Genomic DNA, 17,031 nt, shown 5'->3' with positions numbered 1-17,031 from the left:
GTGGATCTCTGTGAGTTCAAGGCCAGCCTGGTCTACAAAGTGAGTTCTACCTTGTTTTAAAAAGACCAAAAAACCCCCCACAAAACCCCACAAAAATCAGGCTGGACAGATTGGCTCAGTGGTTAAGAGCAGTGGCTGCTCTTGCAGAGGATGTGGTTTGATTCCCAGCACTCACATGGCAGCTAATAACCATCCATAACTCCAGTTCCAGAGGATCCAACACCTTCTTCTGACCTCCATGGGCACTGCAGGGCATGGTGCACCTATCTACATGCAGGTAATATACTCACACACATAAAAAAAAAATACAAAAATCAAAACCAGAATTGTAAGAGATCCTGGATAGTCACTCAACCTTCTGAAACAAAATTTATTCTTATGCTTTTTTAATTTTTTTGGTCTTTTTGAGTCAGGGTCCCCCTGTAGCTCCTGCTGTCCTAGAACTCACTATGTAGTCCAAGCTTGCCTTGAACTCACAGAGATCCACCTGCTTCTGCCTCCCGTTCTGTAAGAGCAGCCAGTGCTCTTAACCGCTGAGCCATCTCTCCAGCCCCAAACTTAATTAAAAAAAAATTTTTTTTTCTAGTTAGGGAAAACTTTGGAATTATTAGGGCATGAAAGAAATGATCAGAGATAGAATGCATACCAGGTACAATTAGGTATGGGGAAAGTGAAGTACATTGAGCAAAAGATCTTACCAAAAATGTGCACAATTGCCTAAGCAAAAATCTTCATTGGTTTGATTGGAGGCAAGGGATTACCTCCTGGTGATGGCAAGAGCTACTATGTATCCATGACACCTTATGTCTAAGACATTTCACCACTTACTTAATCTTTACAAGTCTTCCCTCAAAATTAGGAATCGGTCCACTTTCCTAGGAGGAAAGCAGTGGGTAAAGGCACTTGCTACTAGGCCAACCGAGAACTCTACACGGTGGAAGGAGAGAAAAGACTCCCACCAAGTTGTCCTCTGACCTCTCTTGACCTCTGTGCTTTCGAACACAAAGTAAATAAAATGTTTCAATTGCAAATCCTCAGTCTGATCTTTGCCCAGGGATTCTAACCACAGAAAACTGCCCCGTGTTGAAGAGTGCACGTTGAGGTCTTAAAAGTTCAGAAATGAACAGCTGGTGGTGGCTCACTCCCGAAATCTGAGTTTTTGGGGGTGGAGGCAGGATTGCTGTGAGTTCAAGGTCAGCCAGGGCTACACAGCAAAATCCTGTGTCAAAAACAAAATACCCAAATCAAGCTAGCTTCCTATTACATCGTGGGGTACTTCTTTTTAAAAAATATTTTATTTTGGGGGAGGGGGAAATATTTTATTTTACTTTATATATACGAGTGTTATACCTCATGTGTGTAAATACACCCATGTTCTGCAATGCCCACGGAGGTCAGAAGGCATTGGATCCCCCGGAACTGGAGCTATGGATCATTGTTAGCAGCGACTTGGGTGCTGGGAATTGCACCTGGGTCCTCTGCAAGAGAAGCCAGTGCTCTTAAATAGGGAGCCATCTCCCTAGCCCTGAGGAACTTTTTTTAAAAGCAAAGTTATTTCGATTTCCACAAGCCCTGACATTTATGTTATTTAAATGAACCATGATAACAGCTTACCTTACTATTTAGGTCCTGTTAACCTGATCATTGGTGAGCTGGTTCTGATTTTGAGAACCCTTACATGGTTAGGCAAGGGACGGATCAGGGAGCGCCCATCCGTATTAGTAGTAATGATTTAAAATCAGGGTTGCTGTTTTTTTCTGTGCAAATAATCTTCAGGTTTCAACCTTTATCATAGAGAAAAGTACAGGCACGCTCTCGGGAACAGCAGCAGAGCTGGGGAAGTGGGCCGCAACCGCCCTTTAGCTAGTTCCACCGCGGCCAGGCCTCGGGTCATTTCTTGAGCGCTCCCGCCCGGGATGAGGTAACACGGCCAGCAGCACCAGCCTAGGCCGCCGGTGGCTGTTCACGTTTACATTTGAATTTCCCTGAACCGCTGGCGGTGGGTGGCGGCGCGGACCGCCCCGGAAACCTCGGGCTCTTTCCCGCCACTCGCAGGCCCGGCCCTCGGGGGGTCCCCGCGGGGCAGCACGAGGCCCGGCCGGCGCTGGGCCCAGGCCTGCAGGGTGAGCAGCCACGGCCGCCCCTCCCCTCCGCCCTCAGGCCGCTCCCCACCACGCCCAGCCCGGCGCGCCAGGCCGACGGTTGCTCGAGGACCAGGGTTTGAATTTGCAGGCCAGGCCCCTAGCCGCCGGAGCGCGCAACCCGTTCTCCATTGGCGGGTGGCAGTCACGTGGGCAGCCGCCATGTTGGGGAGTCCGGCCGGCGCCACCTCCGCCCCCCGCGGCTCGCTCTCGGCCCGCCCCGCGCCGCCCTCCTCCCCGGCCCGCCCGCCGCTCCGAGCTGCCTGAGAGGAAACAAAGTGCTGCGGGCGGGAGACTCGGCGGCGGCTGCGCGCGCCCTGCTCGGCCTCTTCCCGCGCGTGTGAGTGTACGTGCGCGTGTTTTTTAACAAAGGGCGTCTGCCCGCGATCGCTTGGCCGTTTGTGCCGCCTTCCGCGGTGCTCCTGGTCCCCACGCCGGCCTCCCTTCGTCGCCCCGCCGATCGCCGCCCGCCATGGCGACCGCGACCCCCGTTCCGTCGCGGACCGGCAGCCGCGCCAGCGCCCCGGCCACGCCGCTGAGTCCCACGCGGCTGTCGCGGCTGCAGGAGAAGGAGGAGCTGCGGGAGCTCAACGACCGCCTGGCGGTGTACATCGACAAGGTGCGCAGCCTGGAGACGGAGAACAGTGCGCTGCAGCTGCAGGTGACCGAGCGCGAGGAGGTGCGCGGTCGCGAGCTCACCGGTCTCAAGGCGCTCTACGAGACCGAGCTGGCCGACGCGCGGCGTGCGCTGGACGACACGGCCCGCGAGCGCGCCAAGCTGCAGATCGAGCTGGGCAAGTTCAAGGCCGAGCACGACCAGCTGCTGCTCAAGTGAGTGGGGCTGGCTGGCCACGCCGCGGGGCGCGGAAGGGGCGGCCGGGGCCAGCATCCTGCGGAGGGGGACCGGGTGACAGCGGCCCGCGTGCGGGCGGAGAGGGCGCGGGTGGATCGGTGGGTCGCGGTGGTCCTCCCAGGCACCGACGGACCCCCATCTGCGGCCCCGGGTGCAGGGAGGTGCTGCCCGTGCGCGCGCTCGAGTGCGCGCTCCGGTTTCCGGCCGGTGCTGGAGACAAAGCGTCGGGTGGGCTTGCGGGACTGGGTGGACGGGAGAATGAATGAGTTCTAGGAGGGCGGAGGAAGGGGAGGGACCGGCCCACGGCGGCTGCGGCTCCCGGGGGTGGGCCTTGCTTTGGCGCGCTCAGTCTTGGCCCACTGACATCTTGCGAGCTGTCTGCGCCAGCCTTGCTCGGGGCGGGAAGGGCGGGGTCTGAACCATGCGCCTGGGGCCTGTAGGGTCAGCCTAGCTGCGGAGCGAGCTCGACAGAGCCCCCCCCCCCCCCCCCCCCCGCGGGCTCCCGCCCTGGGGCTGGTCACGCCGGATTTCTTAAGCTGAGCTGCAAACGTCTGGGTCGTCGTCGTCCGAGCCGCCGATCGCCCACCCTGCAGGCGGTAGTGCTCTCCACCCCCATCCCCTCGCCAGTCCTGTAGAAGAGTACGGTTCTCGGGTACAGGCTGTGCTGGGGACCCACAGCCCGTACACCTGCGTTCTGTCGTGCAGGAAGGTCAAAGGGTGCTGCGAAAATGTGTTTCTAGGGGGGGAGAGCTCACTGTAATATGCTTGACCGCTGTTTTCTGTCAACGGTACGAGGATAAGCCCGCACACCTTAGCTGTCCATTTGATTTCCTGTTGGGTCAAATGGTTTAGTTGTCGTTAGTGTGCAACAAGTGCTGGTGTCACGCTTTGGAGATTTGCTGCATTTCAGTCCAGAAGTCATGGTCTTCCTCGAGACTGCCAATCAAATTTTTGAAGGTGTCTGGTTCAAACTTTGACTCTTAGGCCCCGGGTATCTTCTGTCTGAGTTTCGAATTTCCTTGTTTGCTTTCCACTTTTGTGTGTGGGAATGTGTGTACTCGTGATCAGATATTTTAAAAGGTTCTTAAAAATGTACGTGGTTGGGCCGGGTGTCCTGGCGCATGCCTTTAGTTCCAGCACTTGAGAGGCAGAGGCCGGCTGATCTCTGTGAGTTCAAGGCCAGCCTGGTCTACATAGTGAGTTCCAGGACAGCTGGGACTACAGAGAGATTCTGTCTCAAAAAGATCAAAAAAGAAAAAAGTATGTGGTTAAAAATAAAACGTTGTATAGACTGGTTTAGAATAAGCATTTACTTTTCTCCCCTAGTCTTTTGAGACAAGCAGTTCCCCTTGCCCAGGCTGGTCCGGAACTGCTGGGCTCAGGTGTTGCCCTGCTTAGTCCTTCCTTGTTAGCTAGAATGACAGGCTTGCCTGCCCACGGTGACTGTTAACTGCCCTTTCTCAGGAGGCAGTCATTTTTTAAAAGTTTTCCTTGAATATTTACTAGGATAGTTAAAAATAATACCAGGCCTTTTTCCCCTTTTTTGAGATGAATTTTCTGTGTTGCAGAGCTGGTCTCCAGCTCCTGGAGTTAAGCAATCCTCCCACCTCATCCTCCAGTGCTGGAACTAGAGCCCAGTGTTTGTCATAGCAGCTTTAACCTTATTTTTCCATTCTTTGGATTTACCAACACTTGGGATTTTCCTCTTGTCTTTTTGAGACAGGGTCTCCCTGTAGCCCCAGCTGGTCCAGAGCTTGCTCTGGAGGCCTCCCTCCCAAGTGCTGAGATTTAATTTAAGTCCTGTGCCACCACACCCTGCACTTGGGATCTTTTGGAAAGGTCAATTCAGGGACATTGTTGTCTCCAGTTTTTTTTGTTACTAAATTTCTTCAAGTTTTAGATGCCATTGCTTGTAAGACTTGGCTATTAAGGGTATCAGACTTTCTTGGATCCATCCCAATTTCAGATGTTAAAATGCGACACAAATCAAATGTCTGATTAGTTACTGTTTTGTGTATGGAGCACACAAAGATTAAAAAAATGTAACTAACGTCTCAATTTGAGAGTACAGTGAAGGAGGTAGGGGTTAATACAGCGAATTGTCTTTCCTGTGGTCTGAGGCGATTAGCTGGGAGCTTTTGGAACCTTTCTACGAGGTAACCTGAAGGCTTTTCACACAGCAGCAAGACTGCCACCTGGTGGACAATAGCTGTAAATGTCATGAGTTAGAAACTACATGCTGGTTTCATTTTGCAAGATTAAAAGTGAGCAGAATATTATTAGAAACAGTGATATGGGATAACATATATTTGTATCATGTGTAATTTGTACATCACTTAAGCATTATATAGCATATGGTATAACGGGTTATAATTGATGAAAGAATAAAAATTAAGCAGAGCAAAGGAATAGTGCATCAGGAAATGACTGTCTTTAAAAGTTTGTCAGGATTTTATTTTAATATTTTATGTGTATGAATGTTTATCTTGCATGTGTGTAAGTGCATTATGTGTGTGCAAAGCCCATGAAGATCAGAAGAGGAGTTGGATTTCCCTGGAACTGGCATTATGGAATGTTAGCTACCGTGTAGGTGCTGGGAACTGAACCTGGTCTTCTGTAAGAACAGCAAGTGCTGTTAACCTCTGAGCCATTACTCCAAGTCAGAGTCTTTCCTCACTCCTTTATTTAAAGAGTCAAGGTTTCACTGTGTAGCTGTGACTACCTTGGAACCCAGTATGTTTGTAGACCTAGCTGCCTTGGAACTCTCAAAATCTGCCTGCCTCTCTGCTTCCCCAGTGCTGGGATTAAATGATTGAGCCCCATAGGATTTACTTTTTGTTTGATAGGGTCTCCCGTAGCTCCAGGTGGCCTGGAACTCCCTATAGAGACCAGGCTGGCACACAGATCCATCTATCTGCCTCTACCTTCAGAGTGCTGAGACTAAAGGTGGGCACCACCACCCTGGGCCATTTGGGGCTTTGAAAGTAATTTTTGCTACAAGTTTGATAGTTGGGTGAGGTATAGACTACTGTAACATTTTTGTCTTAGTACAAAAAAGTATCGTTTTGTTTCATTGTCTTCAAACATTCCTTGTTATTACTTGTCTATTTATTTATTTAGTCTTTTTGAGACAGGGTCTCCCTGTAGCCCTAGTTGACCTGGTAGAAAGATTGGCCTCACTCTTGCAGAGATCATCCTGCCTCTGCTGGGATCAAAGGCATGCGCCACCAGCAGCCCCCCCCCCCCCCCGCCCTTGTTATTACTTATTTAATCCTATTTTGTTTGCAACTGTCAGCCCTATCTCCTTTTTCCAAGCCTTGGTTTTCTTAGGTTTTAGTTTTATTTAGCTCTGGGAAGCATGTTACTCTGTTCTCTGTCTTTTCATTTCCTTTGTTCTCTCTTGTTGAGTGCTTCCTCACCCCTCTCTGAGAATGGGTATGCATCCATGTCCCAGGTGCTGGGATTGCAGGTGTGTACCCACTGCTTCTGCTTTTGGTTTGTTTTTTGTTGTCTTGTACTGGAAAATTACCTTACTTTCTTTCAAGATCAGTAATGACATTTTAAAAATTTTATTTAATTAATTAATTAATTAATTAATTAATTTTTTGGGTCTTTTTGAAATAGGGTTTCCCTGTAGCCCCAGCTGGCCTGGAACTCACTATGTAGACCAGGCTGGCCTTCAACCCATAGAGATCCTCCTGCCTCTGCCTACCGAGTGCTGGGACAACAGGCGTGCACCACCAGCCCCGGTTGGATTTTTCTGTTTAAACTTGGCTTAAACTATCTCAGTTTTTCTTTCCTGGTGCTTTTTGGTTTGATCTTTTTCTTGCTGCAGATTTTTGTTGTGATCCTTGTAATGGTCAGTCTTGATTGTCAACTTGATTAGAGTGAGATAGTCCCTACAAGGTTAGTAAAGCACTCCTCAGTCTGACCTTGGGGATACTTCCAGAGAGGATTAACTGAAGGGGAAAGACTTGCCCTGAATATTAGTGGCACCATCTATCAGTTGATGGCCTAGATGGAATAAAAATGGAAAAAGAGAAAGCCGGTTAGCCTAGGACGTTCTCTTTTTCTGTGTCCTGGCTATGATGAGGTGAACAGCTTCTGCCATGGGCGCCAGCACTCATGTTGCATTGCTTTACCAGAAGCCCAGATGCCATGAACTGAAACCAAGCCAAACAAATAGTTCCTCCTTTAAAAAAGATCATTGGGGCTGGAGAGATGCCTCAGAGGTTAACACTTGCTGTTTGCCCAGAGGACCTGCGTTTGATTCCCAGCACCCACATGGTGGCCAGCAACCATCTGTAACTAGTTCCAGGGGATCAGTCACCCTCTTCTGGTCTCTGTGGACACTGCATGTACATGTGCACTTACATGCAGGCAAAACACTGATACACAAAAGATAAAAACAATAAATGAAATATATAAAAATTATTTATTTCATGTATATGTGTGTGTGTGCCTGAGTGTATGTGTGTGCATCATGTGCAGGCAGGTGCCAGAGGAGACCATTTGTTGGAATTAGAGTTATAGGCTGCTGTGAGTGCTGGGAACCAGACCTTGGTCTCTGCAGTAGCAGCAAGTGCTCCTAACCACTGAGCCATCTTTCCAGTTCAGTAATTCCTCCTTTTTAAGTTGCTTTTCTCAGGTACTGGTCATTGAGGTAGTGTAATCCTTGACCTCCCTAAGACAAGGTTATGTTAATGTTGTTCTGCTACCCCCTCCCCCTCTAACAAATGAGGACAAATTAAGATCTGTGTTTGTGTAGTTAGCCAACTTCTTAGAAAGCCTTCTGTTAAGCTGAGGAATATTGAGGAGGAACAAGTACAGAGCTTCTCCATCAGTGAATCCCCCCCCCCCCAATTTAAGCCTACCTACCTCAGTGTCTCTTGTAGCCCTCTGCATGGTCAAAAAAAAGTGTTTTTTAACTGAGTATTTAACACAGAGCTGGAGAGATGGCTCCGTTGTTGAAAACACTGGTTGCTCTTGCAGAGGACCTGGGTTTGATCCTAGCACCCAGTGGTACCTCAACCATCTGTAACTCCAGTTTCTGGGGAATCTGACACCCTTTTCTGACCTGTGGGCATTGCATGACATGGGTGCACTTACATACATGCAGGCAATACAGTCATACACACAAAAATATAAATAACAAAATATTAAATATTTCAATACATGTATGCAATGTAATGTTTTGTTTTGGTCTTTTTTTTTTGAGGCAGAGTCTCCTTGTAGCCCCAGCTGTTCTATAACCCACTATGTAGACCAGGCTGGCCTTGAACTCAGAGATCCTCCTGCCTCTGCCTCCTGAGTGCTGGGATCAAAGGCGTGGGCCACCACGCCCGGCGTAATGTAATGTTTTTATCAGCTTAAGCATACCTGTCTCCCATGAAAACATTTAAAATCACAAAGCTTTGTGAAAAACGATATATACTAATTGAATTATTATTTATCAGCAGACTACTGTGGAATCCCACGTTAGAGCTTAGTCCCAGCTGTACTTCTCTTCTCTCCAGCTCTTCTGGTCTCCTTCCCTCCCCTCCTCTCTCTCTCTCTCAACAGGGTCTCACTAGTCTTGACTGAACTGGAACACCTTATAGTCTACATAAGGCCAGGCTGGCTTCCCAACTCACAGATCTCCCTCCTGAGTGCTGGGATTAAAGGTTTTTGATATTACCATGCTCCACAAAAATCAGTTACTTTAAAATTTTTATTTAAAAAGTTTTGGTTTATTTTATGTGTAGGAATGTTTTGCCTGCATGTATGTTAAGTGCACCTGTGTCACGCAGTACCCATGGAGGCTGGAAGAGGGCATTGGATCCTCTGGAACTGGAGTTACAGATGGTTGTTAGCCACCATGTGAGTGGGTGAGCTGGGAAATGAACCTGGGTCCTTTGTAAGAGTAACTAGTGCTCTTAACCACTGAGCCATCTCTCCATCCCCCAAATCAGTTATTTTTGAACAGTAAAGGAAATATTTGGAAGGTAAAAAGGAAGACTTGGGTTGAAGAGATGGCCCAGTGGTTAAGAACACTGACTGCTCTTGTAGAGGATCTGGGTTCAATTCCCAGTACCCACATGGTGGCTACGAATCGTCCTTAACTCCAGTTCCAGGGGAATCTGAAGCCCTCTTCTGCCATCCACAGCATTGGCTCGACATGGGTGTACTCACACACATGCAGGCAATACACCTGTACACATAAAAATAATAAAAAAAAAAGGAAGACTTGTTTTATTGTTGGTTTGAGCTCTTGAATTTGTTTAAAAGTAATTTTTTTTTCTTTTATTTTGAGCTGTAGTGTTTATGGTTTAATTATTACCATGTAGGTAGATTTATATACTAAGAAAACAGTCTTGAGAAATATTAATTATAAAAAGAGAGGCAGGCGGATCTCTGAGTTCAAGGCCAGCCTGGTCTATATAGTGAGTTCCAGGCCAGCTGGGGCTACAGGGAGACCCTGTCTCAAAAAGACCAAAAAAAAAAAAAAAAAAAAAAAAATCTTTTTGCTTTCCTAATGTGGATATACCTGAGACAGGAGAATTCATGGACCCTGGTGTGACCTGCATACCTGTAAAGCCAGCGTTTGAGAAGCTGGAGCCGGAAGAGTTCAAGTTTGATGTCAGCCTGAGCTAGATGATTTGACCTTGTCTCAAAAACAAAAACAAAATTCCGGGCTGGAGAGAGAGCTCAGCAGTTAAGAACACTGACTGTTCTTGGAGAAGACCGGGGTGTTTGAATCCCAGCACCCACATGGCAGCTAACAACTGTCTGTAACTCCAGTTCCAGGGGATCCCACAGCCTCTTCTGTCCTCTGTGGGCGTTGCACGACATGGATGCACTTACCTACACGCAGGCAATACACACATAAAATAAAAATAATAAAATATGAAAAGAAAATTTTTTTAAATTTATTACTCTTATTTATGTGTATGAGTGCATTGCTTGCTTGTATGTAAGTGCACTCTAGAGGTCAGAAGAGGGCCTGGGATCACCTGTAACTGGAGTTACGAACAGCTCTTAGCTGCTATGTAGGTGCTGGGAACCAAACCTGTGTCCTGTAAGAACAGTGAGTGTTCTTGACCACTAAGCCGTCTCTCCAGCCCCCATAATTACATTTTTAAAATCAGCTGCATACAGTTCCACTGTACTCCATTTTCATTCTATTCGTTGGTGATAACATCTAGGTTGGTTTTATTTCCATAGGCTATAACGACTATGTCTTTAAATTTTTTTAATTTTTACAGATTAACTTAAATTTCAATTCTCTGTGTATGTGAGCGCGCACATTTAGATTTTGTATTTAGTGTAGTACGTTCAGGTACCTGTGGAGTTCAGAAGGCTAGCCCTTGAGGTCCTGCCTCAGAAGACTCTAGCACCTCTCAATAGCACAACTCTGGGCCAAGCCTTTAAAAAAATTAAAAAAAAATGTTTTTGGTCTTTTTGAGACAGGGTCTCCCTGTAGCCCCAGCTGTCTGGAACACATTACATAAACCAGGCTAGCCTTGAACTGGCAAAGATCTGCCTGCCTCCGCCCTCCTGAATGCTGGGATTAAAGGCATATGCCATCACGCCTGGCTACCGCGTGCTTTTGAGGTATATTCAGGGTCTAAACTAGGCAAGGCCTAGATCTTTAGAACTGAGGTCAGAAGAGGAAATGGGAAACTGAGGTCAGTCTAGGAAACAGGCCGTAAGAAATGAAACTGTCAAGACCCTTCCCTTCTATGCTTTCAAAGCATGTTTGGGAGCAAGACATCTTTTGGAATTGTTTATATAATTTAGGGAATAAGACTAAGTAATCTTTTGGGGTACCCAGATTCAGGGGAGTAAACACGGAATGAAAGATAAAACACAATAAAAATATGGTGCTGAGACTTTTTCATTTGTACAGTTCCTGGTTTTGTGTTTCTTTGCTTGTCCTGATGGTATTACCACTGATACACAGAGTTAGAGATCTTTAGAATTCACACCGCCAGTGCAGGTCTGTATCCAGAGCCTCTGCTGTTACCTGGTAATGGGACCTTGTCTAACTGGATATCCTCATTACTTCTAGCACCCAAAGGCATTTACCAGTCAGAATGTTACCACCTGCCTCCATAATATACCTGTGTGATAAGGCGATTACACTTTAGCTGACATTTGGGGAGTTAAAATTTTTTTTGTCTTTTTGAGATGGGTCTTCCTGTTGCCCCAGCTGGCCTGAAATCTTGCTATATAGACCTCACAGAGATCCATCTGCCTCCCAAGTGCTGGTACTAAAGGCATGTACCACCATACCTGGCTGGTAATTGCAATGTTTTTTAGGACTGGTAAATGTGCTTGCTGCTCAAGCTTGATGACCTGGGTTCAATCCTGGAATCCTACAACCCATGGTGGAAGGAAAGAAAGGACTCCTGAATGCTATCCTATGGTCTTCACACATTGGCACACATGTGCCTGCACACACCCACACATGCATAATAATAAATAATAAAATTGTACAAAAGATAGGAAATGAGAAAACAAAGATGAATACCAAGAAGAAAGTAAAAATTACTCATCTGTCTCCTAGAATTAAGAGTTCTGGGGCTGGGGCTGGAGAGGTGTTAGCAATTAAGAGCATTTACTGCTCTTGCAGAGGATCTGAGTTCAGTTCCCAGTACCCACGTGGCAGCTAATTCCTGTCTTTGTGTAACTCCAGTTCCAGGGGATCTGACTCCCTGTTCTGGCCTCTGGGCATTGCATGCACATGGTACGCTTACAAAGCACTCATAAAGTACAAAAAAAAAAAATCTTTTAAGAATTAAAAAAGAAAGAGGCTGGAGTTATGGCTCAGTGGCTAAGATTACTTACAACTCTTCCAAAGGACCTGGGTTCAGTTCCCAGTACTCACGTCAAGCAGCTTACAAACTGCCTGTACCTCCAGGTCCAGGGGATCTGACTTTTTCTTCTGGGGTTATCAGCACCTACACATACATGTGCATGCATTCATATTCATTCTGTCTCTGTCTCTCTGTCTCTCTCTCTTTCACACACATACAAACACATTAATAAAAAAAGAATTCTGAGAACCATGTATGATGGTTCATGCTTGTAACCCCAGGACTCAGGAACCTGAGAGATAGGAGGATCACTGAGAGTTTAAAGATGGTCTGGGCTACATCAAGAGACATTGTCTCAAAAAATAAAGGCCAGCAGTCTGGCTCTATGGGTAAAGGCTCTTACCTATGCTTGATTCCCCAGAGTCTACATGGTAGAAGAGAACTGACTCCTACAAGTTGTGCTCCGACCTTCATCCTCCCCCGAAATAAATGTTAAAAACATTGGAGAAAAATGTTAAAACACATAAAAAGAATTCTGAAAATTCATGTGTCATTAACAAAAAAGGAGCTAATAATGTAGATAGGTGATTTTCTTAAGCAATGCTTTTGGGCATTTTTTCCCTGGCAGTAAATATGTCTAGCCATGAGTTAGCACTTTTTTTTTTGGTCTTTTTGTAGCCCCATCTGTCCTGGAGCTCACTATGTAGACCAGGCTGTCCTCAAACTCAGAAAGATCCGCCTGCCTCTGCCTTCCAAGTGCTGGGACTAAAGGCATGGGCTACCATGCCTGGCCTGAGTTAGCACATTTTTAAGATATGACAGGATAGCCTCTGCTGACCCCTTCGTTTGCTGTGACCAAGGAAATAAGCTTTGTACTAACTGAAGTTAGCCAGATACTGTCAACCTGAGGCTCATGAGGCCAGTGAGCAGCATGAACAGCCAGGAGCCTTCAGGCTGGCAAGATCAGTTTACTGGTTAAGTATTGCCTAATATGCTGGTTAAGTATTAGCCAATGGATAAAGGCATGGCGGTTTTACCAATATTTGTTGCTACCAAGCAGTGGATGAGTTTCCGTGTCCTGTTAGGAAGAGTTTAATGTTTATTTCTGGAAGTTCCAATTCTCAATCATTTTTATGTTTATATTTATGTGCTTTCAAAGGAATGAAAAGATTCTACCCTGGGATCACAGTCTGGAGTTTTGTTGAGGCTTTGGTCATATGGTTTTCCCTAGCTAATCTCCTACTCTGTTAAAAATTTTATTGTTTTGCTTTCACTTCATTTGGATTTATTGATCATAGAATTCTGGCAGTTTTAACTTCTGGGAGGGGTCTTTAGTGCTTCTGCTCTAATCAGCTCATTCTGAAGATAAAGAAAATGCAGCCAAGAGGGATTGAAAGACTTGTGCATTGCTGGACAAATGCTGACACTTCCCTCTGTTCTGTTCTGGCTGCCAGCTTCTGTACTAGAGGCTCACCGATACTATCATTTAAGCCCTGTGATAACCCTGTTGATGAGTAAGAGCACAGTCTCTGAGGTTTTGTCTGGGTTACTTAGTGGGTGAATGATGGTAGGGATGTAGCTGGAGCTTCTGCCTAACACCCTGGTCAGGGTTTTGACACGCTGCCTGTTTAATTGTGGCAGTGCCACTTGGCAGAAGTTTCCAGATTTCCTGACAGGAAGCAAGCTCACAGGGCACTGCCACCTGTCATTTGGACTAGGGCAGGACAGTTGACTCTCAGGGTCCTTTGGGTGCTGCTCTGGCATGATATCAGCCATGTGTTTTTCAGTGTTAGTTGATAGTGTCCAGGGAAGTAATTTTGGATTTCAGCAGGGTACAGAGACTTAAATGCTGTTAGAAATGCTAAGGATGTCATTTGCTAATAAGGAATGGGTGAAGGTGAATTCCTGAGGTTTCTCTTATCTTTCCTTAAAAAGCTACCTTCCTGGGGCTGGACAGATGGCTCAGCAGTTAAGAACACTGGTTGTTCTTGTAGAAGACCCGGGTTCAAATCCCAGTACCCACATGGCAGCTAACAACTGTCTGTAACTCCAGTTCTAGGGGATCCAACAGCCTCTTCTGACCTACACAGTATTGCACGACATGGGTGCACTTACCTACATGCAGGTAATACACACATACACATAAAAATAATAAAATATTTTTTTTAAAGAAAGCTACCTTCCTATTTTACTCGATGCCTTAATAATTTAAAAGAAATTAATACTGCTATAAATCTTTGACACTCATGCTAGAACTGTGCTTCCATTTTTTATTCAGCACATACAGGAGCAGATCTGTATGCTAGATCTTTGAAGCAGGTGGTGGGAATAGATATTGGGACACTATCCCCATGATAAGTTGCTTACAGTCTAGTGGGGAAGACAGAAAACCAGTATTACAGTATTGTGATGCTGTAAATGGACTAGTACAGTCAGTAAGTGCTGTGGTAGCAGTAGCCACCTGGTGCTCTGGAGGAACATGGCTGTCCCCTAAGGCTAATAGTGGGAAAAAAGGTGGATTTAAGGGGCCCTAAATTGGGCCAGGGGTTGTGGCTCACACCTTTAGTCCTAGCACTCTGGAGGCAGAGGCAGGCAGATCTCTGAGATTGAGGCCAGCCTGGTCTACATAGTGAGCTGGAGCTACAGGGCGACTCTGTGCCCCCCCCCCCCCCAAGTCTTGAGTGAATGTGGGGATTGGAGAGGAGTCTAGGGAGACTGCTTCCATGCATAGGAACCTGGGTAGACATTGTGGAGATGGCTAGGGCAGGAAATGTTTTGGAGGGTCATACTCTGGGGAGTAGTAAGTTAGTGATGCTTGTTCCACTTTGCCACGGAGATCAGCTAGCAATCTGGAGTTCTGAGATACTGAAAATATCTTCAAAGAAGACAAAAAACCCACAGTGGAGATGATATGTACTATCAGAGAGGCAGGAAATGAGTTGAATCATAGGGCAAGACTTTTGTTTGTTTGTTTGTTTGATAAGGCCTAAAGTGTATCCATTGACTTTGGCCTGGGAATTGATTCTCAGTTGGGTGGAGAGCCTAATGCTTCTGAAAAGCAGTGGAACAAGCCAGGAGCTTCACTTGACTGCTGAGGGAAAAGAGGTAAGAGTCGTTTCTCCCCCACCCCTGTTTAAGAATGTTGGCAGTGAAGGAAAGGAGTCCTTCCATTTTGTGGTGCTGGTGCTGGTGCTGATGCTTGAACCAGAGCTTTGTATGTGCTGGGAAACTGGACAGGTGCTCTACTGCTCACCTACATTCTTTGTGTGTGTGTGGGGGGGTGTGTGTGTGCGCGCGTGCGCACAGAGGAAAGCTTGAATTGTCTCCCATCACTCTCCATCTTACACCTTTTGTGACAGTCTTTCACTGAACCTGGAGCTAGGTTGATGGCCAGCAAGCTCCATCCATTCTCCTATCTCTTGTTTTCTCTGACATTATAGGCATGCACACTCTACCAGCTGAGCTATTTTTTCAGCTGTTTTCTCAGACAGACAGAGTCCCTCCCTCCTTCCCTCCCTATTATGTAGCACTAGCTGACCTACAACTCTATAGACCAGACTAGGCTGGCCATGAACTCACAAGAGAGCTGCCTGCCTCTGCCACCTGGAGTGCTGGGGTCAAAGCTCTGTGTTACCACATCCAGCCTCCCAGGAGACAGGCTTTCTTTCTTTCTTTCTTTCTTTCTTTCTCTCTCTCTCTCTCTCTCTCTCTCTCTCTCTCTCTCTCTCTCTCTCTCTCTCTCTCTCTCTCTCTCTCTCTCTCTCTCTCTCTCTCTCTCTCTCTCTCTCTCTCTCTCTCTCTCTCTCTCTTTCTTTCTTTCTTTCTTTCTTTCTTTCTCCCTCTCTCTCTTTCTTTCTTTCTTTCTTTCTTTCTTTCTTTCATTTCTTTGGCCACGGTATCGGATCTTTCTTTCTTTCTTTCTTTCTTTCTTTCTTTCTTCACTCAGCCTATGCTTTATTGCTAAACATAACATAACAGGTGCAGAGTTTCCAGCTAGCTCCTTTTTCAAGGAGTAAAATTTCTTCAAAGCTCCCAAAGATGCATAGATTAAGATATTACCTTTTGGGGCTGGAGAGGTGACTGAGTGGTTAAAAGCAGAAGACTGGGTTCTATTCCATCACCCACATGGCAGCTAACATCCCTTATGATAACTAAAGTGGCTGTCTGGGTCATATTATTATTGAGTGAGGTACTAATTATTGCTTGTTACTAATGGTAGGTATTCTGATTACAAACCATGGGTTTTGAGTAGTCTATTTTGACATTTTTCTCATTTGCTGTTTTTTTTTATTTTTTTAACTTTTATCTGTATGAGTGTATTGCCTGCACGTATGTAAGCACGCCTGTGTTGGGCAGTGTCCAAGGAGGTCTGAAGAAGGTGTCAGATCCCCTGGGACTGGAGTTATGAATGGTTGTTAACTGCATTGGGTACTGGGATTTGAACCTGTGTCCTCTGCCAAAGCAGCCAGTGCTCTTAACTGCTGAGCCATCTCTCCAGCCCCATTAAGTGGAAATTTTAAAAGCTTATAAGATTTTGTTTTTGGTCTAGTTTGAAATTACACAGGGATATTCCTTGGTGTGGACTTTTCATGAATTCATTGCATTAGTCATTTGGTTGGCTTTTTTTTGTTCTGAAAATTCATATCCCTTCAGGGCTTAATTTTTTCTTAAATTTTTTTATTGAAGTTTTCCCCTCCCATTTTACTACTGAGATTTGTACATCGATCTCCTGGGTTTTCATTTTTTCAAAAAAACGTTTTCTGGCCATGGTGGCACCCACCCTTAGCCCCAGCCCTTGGGAGGCAGTGACAGGTGATCTCTGAGTTTGGGGCCAGCCTGGTCTATATAGTAAGTTCTGGGCCAGGCAGGGCTGCAAATAAACAACAAGAAAGCGGCCCTTGGGAGGCAGTGACAGGTGATCTCTGAGTTTGGGGCCAGCCTGGTCTGTATAGTAAGTTCTGGGCCAGGCAGGGCTGCAAATAAACAACAAGAAAGCACATAACAATAAGAAAGTCTTGGGGTTGGAGAGATGGCTTAGAGGTTAAGAACATTGACTATTTTTACAGAAGACCCGGGTTCGAATCCCAGCACCCACATGGCAGCTAACAACTGTCCATAACTCCAGTTCCAGGGGATCTGACAGCCTCTTCTGTCTTCCACGGGCATTGCAGGACACGAGTACACTTACATACATGGCAGGCAATACACGCATACACATAAAACAATAAAAAATAATAAA

The 17,031-nt window shown here is 46.3% G+C and overlaps 1 protein-coding gene across 2 annotated transcripts in view; it reads left to right on the top strand.

The window, feature by feature from the left end:
• The first annotated feature begins 2,365 nt into the window (after positions 1 to 2,365).
• Positions 2,366 to 17,031, top strand: part of Lmnb1 (lamin B1) — a 62,045-nt gene continuing 47,379 nt past the window's right edge. Inside the window, exon 1 of one of the 2 annotated variants that reach the window (XM_008840982.3) lies at positions 2,366 to 2,972. In XM_008840982.3, the coding sequence (XP_008839204.1) occupies positions 2,614 to 2,972 (359 nt within the window). In that variant the 5' untranslated portion in view covers positions 2,366 to 2,613. Of the gene's footprint in view, positions 2,973 to 3,471; positions 3,591 to 17,031 lie in introns of those variants that run through there. The other variant, XM_029567480.1, reaches the window with a different exon arrangement.

This window comes from Nannospalax galili, unplaced genomic scaffold (genome assembly GCF_000622305.1).
Source record: "Nannospalax galili isolate Female #2095 unplaced genomic scaffold, S.galili_v1.0 scaffold490, whole genome shotgun sequence".
NCBI lineage: Eukaryota > Metazoa > Chordata > Mammalia > Rodentia > Spalacidae > Nannospalax > Nannospalax galili.
This window is presented reverse-complemented; position numbering and strand designations above follow the sequence as displayed.